This window comes from Geotrypetes seraphini, chromosome 2 (genome assembly GCF_902459505.1).
Source record: "Geotrypetes seraphini chromosome 2, aGeoSer1.1, whole genome shotgun sequence".
Classification (NCBI taxonomy): domain Eukaryota; kingdom Metazoa; phylum Chordata; class Amphibia; order Gymnophiona; family Dermophiidae; genus Geotrypetes; species Geotrypetes seraphini.
This window is the reverse complement of record NC_047085.1, coordinates 443450541-443470535: the sequence shown is the minus strand read 5'-3', so window position 1 is coordinate 443470535 and position 19995 is coordinate 443450541. Positions and strand designations below refer to the sequence as shown.

General features: G+C 43.0%; 1 protein-coding gene across 1 annotated transcript in view; it reads right to left on the bottom strand.

The window, feature by feature from the left end:
• Positions 1 to 16233: 16233 nt before the first annotated feature.
• Positions 16234 to 19995, bottom strand: part of RAB18 (RAB18, member RAS oncogene family) — a 55320-nt gene continuing 51558 nt past the window's right edge. The window contains exon 7 of the mRNA XM_033931422.1: positions 16234 to 18958. Within this exon, the coding sequence (XP_033787313.1) occupies positions 18783 to 18958 (176 nt within the window). The 3' untranslated portion in view covers positions 16234 to 18782. The remainder of the gene's footprint in view (positions 18959 to 19995) is intronic.

Here is a 19995-nt window from a genome sequence, read left to right as displayed (position 1 = left end):
CTTGAACCCCTGTACAGAGTTCTGGCTTATCACCTCCTCCGGAAGCTTGTTCCATGTGTCCACCACCCTCTGGGTAAAAAAGAACTTCCTAGCATTTGTTCTAAACCTGTCCCTTTTCAACTTCTCCGAGTGACCCCTAGTGCTTGTGGCTCCCCACAGTTTGAAGAATCTGTCCTTGTTCACTTTCTCTATGCCCTTTAGGATTTTGAAGGTTTCTATCATGTCCCCTCTAAGTCTCCTCTTCTCCAGGAAGAACAGCCCCAGCATTTTTAACCTGTCAGCGTATGAAAAATTTTCCATACCTTTTATCAGTTTAGTCGCCCTCCTCTGCACTCCCTCGAGTACCGCCATGTCCCTCTTGAGGTACGGCGACCAGTATTGAACACAGTACTCCAGGTGCGGGCGCACCATTGCGCGATACAGCGGCATGATGACTTCCTTCGTCCTGGTTGTGATACCCTTTTTGATGATGCCCAGCATTCTGTTTGCTTTCTTTGAGGCTGTCGCACACTGCACCGATGGTTTCAGTGATGTGTCGACCATCACCCCCAGGTCCCTTTCAAGGTTACTCACCCCTAGCAGTGTTCCCCCCATTTTGTAGCTGAACATCGGGTTCTTTTTCCCTACATGCATGACTTTGCATTTCTCTACGTTAAAACTCATTTGCCACTTTTTTGCCCAGTCTTCCAGTCTCGTTAGGTCCCTTTGCAGGGCTTCACAGTCTTCCGTGTTTCTAACCCTGCTGCAGAGTTTGGTGTCATCAGCAAATTTGATAACCTCACATTTTGACCCCGTCTCCAGATCGTTAATAAATATATTGAACAATAGAGGTCCCAGCACCGAACCCTGTGGAACTCCGCTCGTGACCCATTGCAAGTCTGAGTATTGGCCCTTTACTCCAACCCTCTGTTTTCTGCCTGCCAACCAGTGTTTGATCCATCGGTAGATATCCCCTTGCACCCCGTGGTTCCACAGCTTTTTAAGTAGCCGCTCGTGGGGTACCTTGTCGAAGGCTTTTTGGAAGTCAAGGTAAATAATGTCTATGGATTCCCCCTTATCCATCTGGCTGTTTATTCCCTCAAAGAAGTACAGCAAGTTCGTGAGGCACGACCTTCCCTTGCAGAAGCCATGCTGGCTCGCCTTCAGTTGTCCATTGTTTTCTATGTGTTCGCAGATTGTGTCCTTTATCATTGCTTCCATCATCTTTCCCGGAACCGAGGTCAAGCTCACAGGCCTGTAGTTTCCCGGGTCACCCCTTGATCCCTTTTTAAAGATGGGCGTGACATTTGCTATTTTCCAGTCCTCTGGGATCTCCCCAGTTTTTAGGGAGAGGTTACATATTAGGCGAAGTGTCTCTGCTATTTCGTTTCTCAGTTCTTTGAGGTGGATGCCGTCTGGGCCCGGTGATTTGTCGCTCTTCAGTCTGTCTATCTGTCTGAGGACATCCCCTTTGCTTACCTCTAGTTGTACCAGCCTTTCGTCGTGTTCTCCGTTTATAATCACCTCGGGTTCTGGGATATTGGATGTGTCCTCTCTGGTGAAGACTGACGAGAAGAATTTGTTTAACCTTTCAGCTATCTCTTTTTCCTTCTTTATTGCTCCTTTCCTGTCTCCGTTGTCCAGTGGTCCCACTTCCTCTCTGGCTGGTTGTTTCCCTTTCACATACCTGAAGAAGGATTTGAAGTTTCTTGCTTCTCCTGCCAGTCTTTCCTCATATTCTCTCTTTGCTTTCCTGACCTCTCGATGGCATTCTTTCTGGTGTCTTTTGTGCTCTTCCTGGTTTTCCTTTGTTGGTTCCTTTTTCCATTTCTTGAAGGATGATTTCTTGTCGCTTATCGCCTTTTTAACTGCAGATGTTATCCATGCTGGGTTTCTAGTTCGATTTTTTTTTTGCACCCTTTCCTGAACCTTGGGACGTACAGGTGTTGTGCCTCGAGCACTGTGCCTTTAAGCAGTGTCCAGGCTTCCTTTACAGTCTTCACCTTTCCTGAGCTGTTGCTGAGCTTTTTTCCTACCATTTTCCTCATGTCCTTGTAGTTTCCTTTTCTGAAGTTGAGTGCTGTTGTAGTGGTTCTTTTCACCTTTGATGTTCCCATGTTTAATTTGTACTGGATCATGTTGTGATCGCTGTTCCCTAACGGTGCTAGTACCACCACTTCCTTTGCGGGTTCCTCTAGCCCGTTGAGGATTAGGTCTAGAGTGGCATCCCCTCGCGTTGGTTCCGTGACCAGCTGCTCCATGAAACAGTCCCTTATCGCCTCTAGGAATTTAGTTTCTCTTGTGCAATTTGAGTGCCCAATGTCCCAGTCTATTCCCGGATAGTTGAAATCCCCCATAACCACCACCCTTCCACTATTGCACACCTGCCTCAGTTCGGCCTCCAGGTCCAGGTCGTTTGCTTCTGGCTGTCCTGGTGGGCGATAGTACAGTCCCAATTTGATGTCAGCTCCTTCCCCTCCTGTCAGCTTAACCCATAGTGACTCCAGACTGTCTGCCCTTATTGTTGTTTCTGTTCTGGCTGAAGGAATGCAGTCCTTTATATACAGTGCTATTCCTCCCCCCTTCTTGTGTGTCCTGTCCCTCCTGTAGAGTTTGTACCCTGGCAGGGCCACATCCCATTTGTTGTCCTCTGACCACCATGTCTCTGTGATTCCTATTATGTCTAGGTCCTTATTTCTGGCTATAACTTCTAGCTCCCCCATTTTAGTCCTTAGGCTCCTAGCATTTGTATATAGGCAATTTAAGTTCCGGTTAGTTACCTTTTCGTTTGGATCTACTCTTGGTTTGATGCTCCTGCTGGTCTTCTCACGGGCTGCCTCCTGTGGTGTGTCTATCCCGTCCTCTGCCCGCTTCTTTGTTCTTTGAGAGCCCTCTGGTTCCGACTGTGTCCTCCATGTTTTGCTCTTTAGCTCTAATTGCCTCTCGGGTCCCTGTACTGCATCTTTGGGTTTATGACCATAAAGTGTACATTTTGTCTCTAGTCCACTATCTCCATTTCCTGTTTCAGTATCCTTGCTCGATACTGTGGTCCGATGTGTCGAGGTCAGATCGACTCTCGGCTTTCCCCTTGTTATCAGTTTAAAGTCATGTCTATGCAGGTCTGGATGTTACATGCCAGCATCCTCGTCCCAGCCGTGCTCAAATGCAGTCCGTCTCTCCTGTAGAGCTTGTTTTTCCCCAGGAAGGTTGACCAGTTCCGTACAAAGAGGAAACCCTCCTCATCATACCATCGCCTCAGCCATCCATTTGTTGCTTGCAGCTCGGTCTGCCTCCTCGCATCTGTCCTTGGTACTGGCAGGATCTCTGAAAAGGCTATCTTCCCTGTCCTCAGCTTCAGCTTCCTCCCCAGGATCTTAAACTGCTCGGTCAGTGTAGTCATGTTGAAATTCCTTCTGCTGACGTCATTGGTTCCGACGTGGATTATCACTGCTGTTTCCTCTGTCTCAGCTCCCTCCATGATTCTCTCGATTCTGTCGGAGATGTCCTTTGTCCTCGCCCCTGGGAGACATGTCACTAGGCGATCCGCTCTGCCTCCTGCTATGTGACTGTCCACCTCTCTCAGGATTGAGTCTCCCACCACGATAGCAGATTTTCCTCTCCTCAGCTTCCTCCTGGGTCTCAGGTCTGTGTCAATGATTGGGTCCTCCAATCCTTCCTTCTCCTGATTTGTTCCTCCGCTAGGTTCCTCTCCCTCGGCTCCTGGTGGGTCCTGGTGGGTCTCGGTGGCTCCTGGCGGGTCCTGTCCTCCATCCTGGTGGGTCCCGGTGGCTCCTGGCGGGTCCTGTCCTCCATCCGTTCGTTCCCTTCTGAAGAGCGGGTGATCCTGTGTTTCTACCATCCTGCAGGCCTCCTCGATGAATCTTTCGAGCTCTCTAACCTGTTCGTTGATGTGGTGTTCTCTGGTGGTGTCCTCAGTTGGTTCAAGTTCCCATGGTTCCTCTATGGAGCAGAGTCCTTCTAGCTCCTGTACTTTGATCTGCAGTCTCCCGACCTCCTTCTTTAGGCTAGCCAGTTCCTGACATCGACTGCATATGTAGGCCTGCCTCCCGGAAGGGAGGTAGTCATACATGTGACAATCAATGCAGTATACTGGAAAACTTCGCTGGCCTTCTGTTGCCTCCATTATTCCTTCCTTGCGATTTAAGTTCCTTGGTGCGCTGGAGTGTGCCTGACGTGTAGCTAAGTGGAGAAATAGAGAGAGAAAAAAATAATGAGTATAGAAGAAAAGGATATATATTTTTTTTTTATAGAAGTTATTTAAGAAGATTGAAGATTGAAATTGCTGCTGAGCAGCCTGGACTCCTGGCTCCTTCTCTCGGCTCCTTCGCAAAGGCGCCCTCGCTAAGGCGAGCGCCTTTGCCGCGCGCCGTTGGCTCGCCTCCTTTTAAGGGGGAGCCTGGGCACTGAAGTGACCTCTGACGCGGTGGGGGTGGGCGGAGCTTTCTCTCGCCGCTACCCCGATCAGTCCTCCACCCCTCCTGGCTGTATCCTGTCCTCTGCCTCGCTGCTCTTGTTTCTCCCTCTCAGCCCTGGCTTCCTGCTTTCTGCCTCCCGATCCTGCTTGCTATCCTGTAAGTAAAGAAGAAGCAGTTAGAACGCCGCCGCGGTCTGCCTCGTGCTCAGGCTTCCTGCCTTTTAAGGGGGAGCCTGGGCACTGAAGCGACCTCTGACGCGGTGGGGGTGGGCGGAGCTTTCTCTCGCCGCTACCCCGATCAGTCCTTCACCCCTCCTGGCTGTATCCTGTCCTCTGCCTCGCTGCTCTTGTTTCTCCCTCTCAGCCCTGGCTTCCTGCTTTCTGCCTCCCGATCCTGCTTGCTATCCTGTAAGTAAAGAAGAAGCAGTTAGAACGCCGCCGCGGTCTGCCTCGTGCTCAGGCTTCCTGCCTTTTAAGGGGGAGCCTGGGCACTGAAGCGACCTCTGACGCGGTGGGGGGTGGGCGGAGCTTTCTCTCACCGCTACCCCGATCAGTCCTCCACCCCTCCTGGCTGTATCCTGTCCTCTGCCTCGCTGCTCTTGTTTCTCCCTCTCAGCCCTGGCTTCCTGCTTTCTGCCTCCCGATCCTGCTTGCTATCCTGTAAGTAAAGAAGAAGCAGTTAGAACACTGAAGCATGCTGGACAAAGCATTTTGGCACTGCATTTTTGATTCAGCAAACCTCTGAAGAAGCTGATAGTGAAAGGGGTCCCTGTTGAGATTCTTTCTGTAAATAAGAACATAAGCAATGCCTCTGCTGGGTCAGACCTGAGGTCCATCATGCCCAGCAGTCCGCTCACGCGGCGGCCCAACAGGTCCAGGACCTGTGCAGTAATCCTCTATTTATACCCTTCTATCCTCTTTTCCAGCAGGAAACTATCCAATCCTTTCTTAAATCCCAGTACCGTACTCTGCCCTATTACATTCTCTGGAAGCGCATTCCAGGTGTCCACCACGCGTTGGGTAAAGAAGAACTTCCTAGCATTTGTTTTGAATCTGTCCCCTTTCAACTTTTCCGGATGCCCTCTTGTTCTTTTATTATTTGACAGTTTGAAGAACCTTTCCTTCTCTACTCTCTCTATGCTCTTCATGATCTTATAAGTCTCTATCATATCCCCTCTAAGTCTCCTCTTCTCCAGGGAAAAGAGACCCAGTTTCTCCAATCTCTCAGCATATGGAAGGTTTTCCATCCCTTTTATCAGACGTGTCGCTCTCCTCTGAACCCTCTCGAGTATTGCCATATCCTTCTTAAGGTACGGCGACCAATATTGCCTTATTCTAGTTTGTGATCAATTGGAAAAAGACTGAATTTTTCTGATACAAGTGCCTTTTCTTTATTGTTGAAAGCATATGAATATTTATGGATAAATGTACAATAGTGGTGGGTTTATTTGTTTTTTTTACCTATGATCATTTTCAACCCATTTGTGCAGTTGTCAGGATCAGGCAAATAAGTCTGCTGTGAGACACTTCTTGGATGTCTGAAGTTTTTTTCCACCACCTTTTCTTTTTTTAATTTAATGCTTCAGGAACATCACTGCTCTGCCGGCATCGGGCCTTCCTCTCTGTCGAGTCTTACCTTCACAGAGGCAGGAGGAAGGCCCAACACCGGCAGAATAGTGAGTTAAGGCTGCCGCCAATGAGAGAACACTCTGAACAGACTTCTTGTAGCCTGCCGGGTCCTTCCCTCTACCACGTCAAAGATGAAATGGCAGAGAGAAGCCCTGGTGGAGAAGGCTGCCAAAATTCTCACGGGGGGGGGAGGGGTCAATCTGGTGTGGAGGTGCTGCACAGGGGATGGGAGGGAGGGATGGAAAGCTGCTGCACATGGGGTGGGGGAGGAGAGAGGAAGAATGGTTGGACATGGGCTGGAGAAGAGGAAAGGCGATGCAAAAAAAATTGGTAGAAAGGAGTGAGAGGGAGAAATCCTGTATATGGTGAAGGGGAGGGAAACATGCATGGAAAAGAGAGAAGGAAAAATGTTGGACATAGAATTGAGGGCAAGGAGAGATGATGCATGGGGAGAGAAAAAGAAATGTGTGCTGCATGGAGGGGAATAGAGAGGTTTGACTCAGGGCACAAAGCAGGGAGAGAGAGAGAGATGGTAGACAGTGGAGAAAACCCCAGAAATGTTGGATATGGCAGTGGAAGGGAAGGTACAGAGATGGAAGATGGATGGTGAGCACGGAGAAAGAAGAAAACATCAAATGGGCAGGAGACCCTGACGAGCAAGTTAACAGAAGACAAAAAGAAATCAGAGCCTGGGACCAACATGATTTGAATAATAAAATGACCAGACAAAAAAGTAAAAAAATAATTTTATATTATATTTTGTGATTATATTGTCAGATTTGAATAAGGCACCTGCCAAAGCTGGTGTTAGACAGCAAGCTTGAGCTAGGACCTAAAAGCGAGGAAAAGTCTTTTTTGTTTATACCACCATGCCAGCATGGGGTTGGAGAGGTTGTAATGTAATGCTATATTGTAACATGTATATTAAACTAACCTGTTCTGAGCTTGCTAGGGTGGACAAGATATAAAACTAACTAACTAACTAAATAAAATTACTAAAAATATTTTTTATATGGCGGGGTGGGGGTGGTGTTAAAATATGATCAGTCCCGGGTGTCAAATACCCTAGCTACACCATGTACAACCAGATTGTGTGTATCTCACAGGCAGGCATAAATATAGGCAGAGTCCAAGCAGAAGTCACACACACATATATATCTGATAGGATGCAATAAGGGAGGTACACACATGGGCATTTATCAGTTCTATGGCTAGCATAAGTGCTCACACCTAGCAGCACAGATGAATATATTTCTTGGAACACTATTATTCTACTTTCTATTATACAATAGATGCTACATAGGCACCCTCTGGGCACCTATACTGTATATAGGTACATGGTTAGAAAATTGCCATTTCTGAATAGTTTTATGCCTAGAAGGCATAATTTAAAAAAATACGTATAAGTCCATTTGGGCCTACGTCGCTAGTCGCCCAAAGTCGGCAGTGTCTAAAGTCCATGCCCGAAAAATACATCCATAATATTTTTTCTTCAAGAAAATCGTCTAATTATACATCCAGCCATTTGATCAGCCAGATCGCTAAGTCATCTATCTTTATACCCCATTCTCATCCAAAAATTCGTCCAAGTCAAAAATACCTAGAACAAGACCTTTTGGACATGGGAAGGGCCAGCAAAGTGATGGACTGGACACCCAGACATGGCAATAGAGTAGTGGGGCACCTTACAGGGCACTGCTGCAAATTTCACAAAAAGGGTGCCACATAAACATCTCACCACAACTCTCTTATAGGTCATGGTGAGCCCCCCAAAACCTATTAGACCCACCTGTCTACAACCCCAATAGCCCCAGACTACTTAAGCCACCTCTGTGCTGCTCTACTAGGCTTTTCTATGCGAGGTGCTGATGTTCTGGAAGTAGGTATGTACGTTTTTATTCTGATTTTTTGGTGTTGGGGGGGGGGGGGTCAGTGATCACTGTGGCAGTGTGTGGGGAGTCTGTACTTTGTGTCTGCAGTGGTTATCTGGTCACTTTGGATACCTTCTGGACACTTCGATCTGTTTTTACATCGCCTAAGTCACAATGTACAAGTTCTGTCTAGGCATTCTCATTAAACTTTTGGTTATACTTGCAGTACGACTAAGTCTAGCTCTGCCCACATCCTGCCCTCACCACTCCTCCTAAAATGCCCTTTTCAGCACTGGGTGTACAGCACTGAAAAGGCCTAAGCTGTTTTTAGATATGTCTAAAACCCATTTCGATTATCAGCACTTGGACGACTTGTCTTATTGATCGTCCAAGTGCCAATTTAGGTAGGATTAGTATTTCCATTTCGATTATGAGCCCCCTAGTGTCTTGAGACTGAAACATTATATATTTCTACAGTTAATTGTTTTTGGAAGCAAAGGGCTTCATAAGACCATAAGAATTGTCATACTGGGACAGACAGAAGGTCCAGCAAGCCCAGTATCCTATTTCTAATAGTGACTAACCTAGGTCCCAAGTACCTGGATGAATCCAAAGTAGTAAACAGATTTTATGCTGCTTATCCTAAGAATAAGCAGTGAATTTCCCCAGGCCATCTCTTTAATGACCTATGGACTTCTCTTTTAAGAAAATTATCCAATTTTTAAAAAAATTCTGCTAAGCTAACTGATTTCACTACATTCTCTGGCAACAAATTCCAGAGTCTAATTACACGTGTGAAGAAATATTTTCTCTGGTTTGTTTTAAATCTACTACTTAGTAGCTTCATTGCATGCCCCCTAGTTCTAGTATTTTTGGAAAGAGTGAAAATATTAGGACTAGGGGGCATGCGATGAAGTACTAGATAGTAAATTTAAAACAAACCAGAGAGAATATGGAATTCATTGCCAGAGAATGTGGTGAAATCAGTTAGCTTAGCGGGGTTTAAAAAAAGTTTGGCTAATTTCCTAAAAGAGAAGTCAATAGGTCATTAATGAGATGGCCTGGGGAAATCCACTGCTTATTCCTAGGATAAGCTGTATAAAATCTGTTTTACTACTTGGGATCCATCCAGGTACTTGGAACCTGGGTTGGCCACAATTAGAAATAGGATACTGGGCTTGATGGACCTTCAGTCTGTCCCAGTATGGCAGTTCTTATGAAGCCCTTTGCTTCTAAAAACAACTAACTATAGAAATATATAGGGCTCCTTTACAAAGGTGCATTAGGGCTTTAACGTGCTAAAATGCCGCATGCGCTAGCCGCTACCGCCTCCTCTTGAGCAGGCGGTAGTTTTTCAGCTAGCGCGCACTAATCCGGTGCGTGCGCTAAAAACACTAGCGCACCTTTGTAAAAGAAGCCCATAATGTTTCAGGAGCTGTCATTAAAATAAAAAAAAAAGCACACAAAAACAAACAAAAATCTCTGGGGCACAGAGCCAAGGAGATCAAATACAGCTGCCTTTCTTTCTTCACTCACCATGAAGACCATCTCAGAAATATGGATTTCATTAATATTTGAAAGACGTTACTGGAAATTACAAATTCAAGATGTTATTGGAAACGGCATCCCATGTTTTCTGTTTAGCTTTTCTAAAATCTGATGTTAATATTGCTTTGCTCAAGGAAGTCATCTTCCCTCAGATTAAGTAACTGCTTATCCACAAAAACAGTAAGACAAAAATGAAGCAGAATTGTGGTACTTCAAGTTTACAGAGGGAACATTGTGTGCAAGAGTGTATAATATGCATAAGCAGGATGTGGACAGTCCTGGAAAACATCTCTGCTCCAAGACAAGCAAAAAACACATGTACACTGTAATAGTAAGGAATTGTCCTGTAACTGTGATTCCTTTCTATAAAAAGAACACCTCTCAACTCCCTACTGCTTTGTAGTAAGGAAAAAATAAAGGGTGGATTTTTTTCCCCAAGACAAGAGATCTCTTCTCAAGGATGAAGGGCTGGAAATGTTAACAACTTTCAAACATGTGGAAGATTAATAATTTATTATTTCTTTGCATTTAGCTCAGACCTTTTCAGTAGTTCGAGGCAAGTAACATTCAAATAAAGTACATATTTTTCTGTCCCCCAAGGGCTCACAATCTAACCCCCCCCCCCCCCACCTCTGTATAAAACCGTATTAGCAGCTGCTGCTGCGGTAACTGCCCCAAAGCTCATAGAGAATTAAAGGGCTTTTGCCACATAGAGTATCAATAGGATTTGAATTATGGCTTCTCTGGTTTTCAACCCACTACTCCGACTTGCTCTTTTTGAGAAAGCAAAGTTATGTACCTGCAGCAGGTGTTATCTGAGGACAGCAGGCAGATATTCTTACATGTGGGTGATGTTATCCAAGGAGCCTGGTTCGGACAGTGCAAAAATGTACTGTCACTTTTAGAATGAAAAAATCTCTTACTCCCATACTATGCATGCACATGCACAAGAGCCTTCCTGACTGGGGCCGGCTAAGTTCCAAACAGGGGAAGTGGGCGGGTTGTGAGAATATCTGCTTGCTGTCCTCGGATAACACCTACTATGGGAAAGTAACTTCACTTCATCCAAGGACAAGTAGGCAGCATATTCTCATATGTGACACTCCCTAGCAGCCAGGCTTATATCTCTGAGAAGATTATTAATAATTAGCATGAACCTGGCAAAAAACAACAGAGTTGGAGGGAAGTTGGCTTGTAAGGGAAAAATAAATTTAAAGAACTGTTTGGCTGAACCAATTATCCCTTCTGGAATGAATGTCCAGTCAATAGCGGGATGTGAAGGTATGAACTGAGGACCAGGTAGCTGCTTTACAGATGCTCTCAATGGGAGTGGAATATAGATGAGGTACTGAAGTTGCCATTGCTCGAACTTTATGTGCCATAACACAGACATCAAACGTCAGCCTAGTTCAATCATAGCAAAAGGAGATATAGTCTGTCTGCATCAAATGACAGGAACAGTTGAGTTGAAGATCTGTGAGGTTTGATGTGATCCAAGTTCTAGGCAAGAGCACATTTAGTCTAATGTGTGAAGTGCAGCATCTTCAAGGTGAGAATGTGGTTTTGGAAAAAAGACAGGAGAACTATAAATTGGTTGAGATGAAATTCCAAGACAACCTTGAGGAGGAATTTTGGATAAGTGCAAAGTACTACCCTGTCATAGTAGAAAGTTGTACAAGGTGGATCTAATGCAAGTGACTCAACATGAAGATGTGATAGCTATAAGGAATATCACTTTCCAGGATAGATGTTTCAGAGATGAAGTCAAAAGAGACTCAAAAAGGAGGCTTCATCAGAGTTGGAAGTACAACATTAAGGGCTCAAGCCACTGGAGAAGGTTTAATTGGTATTGAGAAGGCCTTTCATGAATCTTGAAATCAAAGGATGCACCAACAGTGGCCTTTTGTCAAATTGAGTGTGAAAAGCACTAATGGCACCATGATGAACTCTGACTGAAGAATTTTTTAGACCAGAGCTAGAGAGATGTAGAAGGTAGTCCAAGACTGATAAAAGAGGACAGGAGATGGGATCCAGTGATTTATTGCACCAGACTGTGAAAACAAGTCCATTTGAAATGATAACAGCACTGAGCAGATGGCTTTCTAGAGGCTTCAATGATGGTTGACACTGATGCGGACTAAGGCATTTAGCAGCTGAGAGATACCATGCTATGAGAGCCAACAACATACATTGGGATGGAGGACCCTTCATTCTGTGTTAGCAAGGTAGGAAAGATTTGAAGTGTGATGGGTTCCAGAACAGTGAGCTGTAGGAGAAGGAACCATGGTTGTCATGGCCACCAAGGTGCTATTAGAATCATGGAGGCCTGTCCTTGGCGGAGTAGATTTTTCCTAAGTAGAGGGATTGGAAGGAAAGCATAAAGAAACTTGTTTTGCTAGTCGAGGAGAAAAGCATCTGATTCCAGATGATTGGAAGAATGGGAGTTTGTGATTGTAGAGGGAAGCAAAGATATCCACTTCTGGGGTCTCCCAAGTTGCAAAGATCTAATGTAGAGTGGTTGAGCTGAGTGACCACTCATGCAGATGAAGGAGTCTTCTCAACTCGTCTGCTAAGACATTCTATTTTCCTGCTAAATAAATTGTTTTTGAGGAAAATGTTGTGAGGTATTAAGACCAGATTTTTATTGCTTCTTGGCAAAGCAGGTAAGACCCTGTTCCACCCTGTTTGTTCACGTAGTACATGGCTACTTGATTATATCCATGCAGATGAACACTACATAGTTGGAGACAATCCTGGAATGTGCACAAAGCATTGTGAATTGCTCATAGCTCGACGAGATTGATACAGGGATCTCTCTCAGGAGTCCAGGAGTCTTGGGTCACTATCTTTTGAGTGCTTGGAACAGCAGGGCCCTGGATAGATCGATTGGAGATAGCCAGCAATGAAGAGACTGTCACAGTTGTGAGGTTACTCTGATCAATTAGGATAGACCAGTGGCTTGAGACTACAGGGTCGAGAGCGCCCATTGAGGCTCCCTGAGATGTAAACAGGCAAATGGAGTTACATACTCTGTAAAGGCCATGTGGACTAGAAATTATAGCATTTGAGATGTTTTTATGGGACATGAAGAAATGTTGCGGTTAATAAGTGAGGAGATTGAATCTCTTATTTTCACATAATGCACACTTACTATCATTTCAGTAGCAGGCGTTCTTATATGGAACAATCTAACAGGAACACTCAAGCTGCTTTCTGATATTCAGTAATTTAAGAATATGTTAAAGACAATTTTATTTGTCAAGGCTTTTTATTGAATTATTTCCTTAAATTGGAGAATTTTTTTAGATGTATGTAAATTATTTGACTTGTACGGTTTTGAAAATTGTGTATGTGTTTTGTGAACCACTTAGGTTTAAGCAGGCTACAAATTTTTTAAATAAATAAATCCGTTTCCTCAATGTGGATGCACATCTGAATGGCAAATAACAGGTGCCTATGACATGCATTGACATCATGTGTCAATGATGAATGCACATATGAATACTAATAATATCTTTATTTTTGTATACCGCCATACAACAAACAGTTCTAAGCTGTTAACAAGGGAAGAGACTGTATACAGACAGCAACATTACAGAGAACTTTCAAAATTACATTGGCATGTTAAGTTTAGTCAGGTTTATCTGGAAGTGTTTGGGAAGTACATCAGGGTGAAGTGGGGTCAGAAATTTGTCAAAGAGATAAATTTTTATTGATTTCCTAAAGCATTGTAGCCGACGGTGTTGCACTTCAGCGTCGTGCAGAGCAGTGATGTGTCTTGGCCTCATGCATTGACATCCGACATGCCGATGCTGTACACCATTGTAAATCAATGATGTTAGTGCTCAATGCTCGAACTGAGCAGATCCTTGAAATGTTGAGACAGAAATTTAGTGTGCACCTGTAGCAGCCCAGCTCATTCCTTCTGCAAAAGTTCTCTGAACTGATCATGCAGTGATGGTGCCAGTACCGATACTTGCAAAAGTATCATGGATGCAGGTTGTATCAAATGATGGAGCATTTGTGACTCTTGAGGCACACTTCATAAGTGATTTGTCTCAGTATATTAGTACTTAGTGCATTTCGATGGTGAAGACTGTGTGGCTACAGACCCAGAGGAAAAAATATGTTTGCTTTTTTAGCTTTTTCACCAGGTTCCCCCGAGTTTATAAGTTTTATAAAAATTTGATATGCTGCTCATCAGGCTTCTAAGCAGTCTACAAGTTTAAAACAATGAATTAGGGTGATTTAGCATACCCATTACACACATTTATCTAAAGCCTTCTACTATAAATCAGCTGATCAACTGCAACAAATTCTGTGCTTCCATCTGACATCTCTTCATTATCCCTGGAACACTGTCCTTATGAATATTGGAAGTTATCCTTGGACTTGGTTATCATACATCATCATGTATTATTTTACTAGTGTTTTTTTGTGTTCCACATTGCTTGCTATTTTAAGAAATGTTTAAATCCCTATTAGTATATGGGCATTAATGTTCCCTCTAAACTGCACAGGTGAACAGCCACACACCTCTTTTAAAAAGACTCCACACACCACAATTTAGGATTACCATGCACTAAGAGCATCACTTTACCACCTCCCTCCCACTGCCATACTGGCCGTTTCTCTAAATGAGCAGCAGCAGAGGCAAAGCAGCTTGCCTTTCTTTCCTGCGGGGCTGCACTTGCAGGCTCAGTTTGATCAGTGGCTGGCTCTGCCCTGGAACCAGAAGAGAACATTAGAGGGACATGACCAGAAGCCATTCAGACCGAGCTACGAGTGTGGACCTAGGAGAATAAGGTGGGCTGCTTTGCTGCTGCTGCTCATTTAGAGCAGTGGTTGGGGTGGCCATAAGAGGGAAGGCACAAGCAGCAGCAGCTGTAGTTAAGAGACAGGGGGCAAATATATTAAAGGGAGAGAAGGTTAAGAGAGAGGAAGACACTAGATGAAAAGAAAGAGGGGGCAGATACTTTATAGAAGAGGAGAGAGAAAGAGGGCAAATTATGTAACAGACGTGGAAGGTAATGGAAGTGAGGAAGTGAAAGGGGAGATACTAGATGAAAAAGAGAGACTGTATGGAAGTGGGGGGGGAGAGAAAAAGGTATCTGAGACTGGATGGAAGCAGAGGACGATATGGATGGAAGGGGAGGTGGTAGATGCTGAGTAAAAGTGGGGAAGCCTAATGTTGGGGGTCTATGATGGATGGGAGAAGCAAAAGGGGAGATGCTGGATGGAAAGATAAGGGGGAGAGGAAAATATATAGAAGGAAAGTGACAGAAGGAAGGGAAATATTGATGGCAGAGGAGAGAGGGGAAATAAGCTGTACAGATGAAGACAAAGGCCTGGATGGGAGGAGGTGAGAGTGGGGGGCCGATGCTGTATAGAAGGGGGAGAAACTAGGAGATACTGATGGAAAGGGATAAGGGCAGATGCTTTATAGAAGGGGGGATAGATAGTGGATGAAACAGACAAATGATGGGGAGATGATGGAAAGGAGAGACAGTGCACAACAGATGCTCTATGGAAGTGGGGAAGGGAAAAGAGTTTGCCGACACTGGCTGTTAGACAGACAAAAGGAAGATAAGGATGGAAGAGGATAGAAAAGGGGAGCAGAAGCAGTGAATACAGATTCTGGATAGAACAGGGGAGAGAGAGGGTAGATGTTAGGGGGGGGAGACAGAGCAGGGAGATGGAAGGGGGAAGCAAAATGGGATATGCTGGAAATCAGAGACTGGTACCAACACAATTGAAAAAATGTAAATAACTAGACAACAAAGGTAGAAAAAAAGAATTTTATTTTTAGTTTAAGATAAAGCAGTGTGGTAGCTGTATTAAACAATAATTAAAAATAGAAATAATGTGTTATCTTTTTATTGGATTAATTTTTATTCACTTTGACTAACTTTAGAGACCAAAACATTCATCATCAGGTGAAGACAGGATACCATAATAGCAGTACACTGTCCTGACCCGAGGAAGGAGCTTTTGGCCTCTGAAAGTTGAATGAAAAATACATTTAGGGGTTCTTTTATCAAGGCGCGGTAGGGGCTTAATGCATGGAATACCGCACATTAAACCGCCTGCCGCACTAGCCGCTAACGCCTCCATTGACGAGGCATTAGTATTTTGGCTTTCCGTGGGGGTTAGCGCATGATGAAATGTCTGACGTGCTAACCTCCGTAGCACACCTTGATAAAAGGAGCCCTTAGTCCAATATAATGGTATCACGTTTCCATTTTTTGTTTTATTTGTATTTGTTAATTTGTAATGAAGTGGTTGGAATATGTTAGTTTGGTAATCAGCAAACTAAAGGCTAAAGGAGCTAAAGCCTGGTGGCCCTTGCGCAACCTACCAAAAACATTCTAGGTAAATTATTTTATGGCTGTAATGCAGTGTGACATATTGTAATAATAGGGAAAATAAGAATGGATGGGGGTTAAAAAACAAACAAACCAACCAAAACCAACTCACATCACTGCATTTCTATTTATTTTATTATATTTGAGAATTTGGCATAATTTTCAAAAATTACTTGTCTTGCACACCCTCCCCCCCCAAAAAAAAAAAAAAAAACAAAACCATGTGCCAGTTCAGCCTAAATCAGCTGCTGCTCAGAACACGACTTGCACATCTGCTTTCCTGGCTGAGAGGGAACATTGGTGGACACTGTTATTAAGTAAAATGAGATAGACCTCAAAATAAAACTCATTATTACACACCCAAATCTGGCAACAGACACCTTAACAAAAGGAAACTGTTTAAACAGAAAAACACAAAATTTTTATGAATTTTTTTTCCAGACTAGATGAATAAGATGAATAGGATTTGATTATAATTACAGTACTAACAGAAAGCTTGTAAATTGATCCAGCAAAATATAAATAAGCCAGAATAAAAGGTTTGGATGCGAAACATTTATTTACTTAAACTCAAAATTCTGATATGAACACTTTAGCAATGCTGGGATGTACACAAAATACAAATAAATGTAGCTCATGTACAGTTGAATTGCAATTTTCAACATCCATGGGTTTTACATGCTGAAGAATGTCAAATGCTTGACCACTTCAGTCTTCTCCACGGTGGGGGTGCATCTGTGCCCTCAAGATCTACAAGCAGCTGTGTTCCCACTCCTCACCGGATGCCTCCAACGTGTGAACGGCAATTTGTATCAAATATACTACCGTATCCTCTTCTCAACATCTGACAATACTTACTTCTTCCCATGTAAATGGTAAATATGTTCAACACAGCAAGAAGTTAGAAAATATAATACTGTAAAAAAAATGCACAGTGTATGAAGGTATTGTATTACAATCTTCTTCCACAGATAACCAATTGTGTGGTTACATTTTGCTATACAACATTCGGGATTATGTCTACTAAAGAAAGTTGAGCCCTAATATGCCTAGTATTTATGTTATTGTATATATTTCTGGAAATGGTGGATAAAGGGCAGAGAATGGGCATGGACATGCTATCCAGCTAGTGCGTTCAATTACTGCATGTTAACTTGTTAGGGCATCTACAGTGTAATGAGGGAGCCTTTGGCACCTTCTAAATAGGAGGTGTTAGTGCTCCCCCATCAATTTTCTTCATGTTACTTGCTCTAATGCATAACCTTAAAGAGAAATGTTGGAATTTGCCCTATTTCGTAGCACACTGAAAAAGGGCTTAGTGCATAGGAAAGTCCTTTCTTAGCATACATCAAGACCATTTGATAGTGCATTTGAGTAGACATGCCCCTCAAATGTGGTTTACTTCCAAATGTGAACCAAATTCCAGGACTCCTATGGTCAATGTGGCTGCCTAAGTTGGATTCTCAGTGTCCTTATTTGTAATAGTTCAGGACACCAGGAATTCAGCGCTACCAATCCTATCAAAAAACCCTTCAAATAAGTGCAAAGATTGTATACCTTCATATTGCCAACAAAAATACAAATTTGTGCTATTGAGGATATAAAAGCAATACATAGGGTGGAAAAAAAACTATTTTGGAAAGGCGATGCAGAATTACATTAATTATCCAGAATTCTTTTTTGAAATAAAAATTTGAATGATTTTTAGACATGTATCCAATCTATAGTAGTACAGAAATGTTAGTCAATTTAAATTTCACAAAAGGTGAAATGGTCTAATTTCTAGGGCAATGAGAACTAAAGAAGACATTCTGACATTAGGCATATCAACTATCTTCCACTCTTTCTGGTATCCACTTGGATTGTACGCACTTTGGGGCAAGGACTAATTGTCCCTGTAAAATGTATCAGCACGTACATCACAGTGTACATTCAATAGTGCTGTAAAAAGTAGGAAGTCATTAGGTTGTCAAAACAGGTCTCCATGTATGACACAAAGATCTAATTTAGAGGTAAAACTCTTTATAACATTATTCAATTATAATTAACGACAAGCTGGTACAAGTCAGTTTGTACTATGAAGTAGCAGTGTTTTATTCAGTACCAGATGTGCAATATTCTTATAGTAACCTCTGTGGTGCTACATGGTTTTTCCTCACTTTTTACCAAGTCAAAAGTCACCAATATAAAAGAATCCTTTATAAATATTGCAAGACTAAAAACTCCAACAGGTACCTCTTCCTCTCTTACCTTAATCTATATATATATTAGTGCCTGTCATCTACTGTCAATGATGGTAAAACTAATTTCTGGGCATGCTAAGAGTGCAAGTACTAGGGATGCAGACAAAATGCAATCTATGAAAATGATAAAGTAACAGTATATCGAGGAATACAAGATTCCTTAAAAGAAAACAGAGCTTACAGATAGAATTTTGTATGGCTGGCTAAGCCAAAAAATTATTATTTTTCTGCTTACTTTGTCAAAACAGAACTATTTCTGAACAAGGTATAATTTTGTTGCTTGACTCAATCTGCAGTGACACACTAATTTAACAGCAGTAGACATTTGGGGGGGAATCTGTGCACACAAAACCATTTAATGAATCAAGCAATAAAAAAGTGACAAGACAAAGTAGATAAAGATCAGATTTGTTAAATGGATTTTAAAAGGGACTTAGCATATAATGGATATATGCAGCTCTTATACTTGGTGCACTGGCTGCTGCAAAACCACTGCACACCACAAAATAGAAATCCAGAATATTGGAAATCTTCCATGCTTACCATTAACATTTTCAGCTGGGAAAGCCGTTGCATAAATTGTCCTACAAATGCTTGCTACCATGATACAAAAACATGTTTGTGCAAACCTCAAGGTCCCTAAGAGCCATTAATGAATTTATATACAGAAATAAGTGTTACTATGTGATTAGAGATGTAAAACTTCCTCAAATTACAACATTGAACAGTATCCTCCACAGGCTCCTCCTCTGCTTCCTTCTTCCTGGTTTGATATCCTGACTCCTCTATTTTGAGATTCACTCTCCCACAGTCCAGGAGTCTGAATGATTTTTTCAACAAGTTCCTCGAAGGCACATTGCACACCATCACACGTTTTTGCACTTGCCTCTGAAATAAAACATCGACAAACATTATTCTATCTGTACTATGTCAGTGTTTTAACATCTGGTCAACTTCAAGTTCTGCAGCTCACAAAAATGTTAAGACCAGTAAATCCATCCATTCAGCACTTACTATTTTGTGCAAGTATAAAATGAAAAGTCAGAGCATCAATGAAGCTAGCAGCATATACTGCAGCTATCTCATTTATAGATCATGTGTCAATTTATGCAAAGAAATAAAAATATTGCAATCGTTTTAGTCTTTAAGACATCCAAACTTACAATCTAAACAGACAAGACAAACAGGATGTCATAGATACAGTTAAGGGGAACAGCTAATCAGCTGGCTGGGTTGGAGGGCGGTGGGGAGTAGGGTTATGGATTGAAGGCTATAGCAAAAAGGTGGGTTTCAGTCTGCTTTTAAACAAGGGAAGGGGCTTGGTGGACAAATTCAGGTAATTTATTCCAGGTATAGGGGGCAGCTAAATGAATGGAACGAAGTCTGGAATTGCAGTAGAGAAGAAGGGTACAGCTAAGAACAGCTTATCAGAGGAACAGAGTTCTTTGGGAGGTGTATAAGAGAGAGAAGAGAGGAAAGATATTGAGGGGCAGCAGAATGAACACACTTGTAGGTCAGCAACAGGAGCTTGAACTGTATGCGAAGGCGGATAGGGAGCCAGTGAAGTGATTTAAGGAGAGGGGTGACATGTGTAGTGAAGTTCGTAAATGGTAAGTCATGTAGCAGAGTTTTGCACAGATTATAGGGGGGTGAGAGGCAGCACTGCAGGAGACCAGTTAGAAATAGATTGCAGTAATCTAAGTGTGATGTTATGAGTGTGTGGACAAGGGTCCAGGCAGTGTGCTCAGAGAGCAAGGGATAAATTTTGGTGATGCTGTAGAGACAGAAGCATAAGTAGGACGAGGTGTATGGGAAAGGGCAGCAGATGTAGTAGAGTCCTCAGGGCACATTCATGTTTCAGTTAAAGGGAGCAGGTGGAGGAACTGGGAGATAAAGAAGTCAGGGCAGTTTTTGGGAGGCAGAAT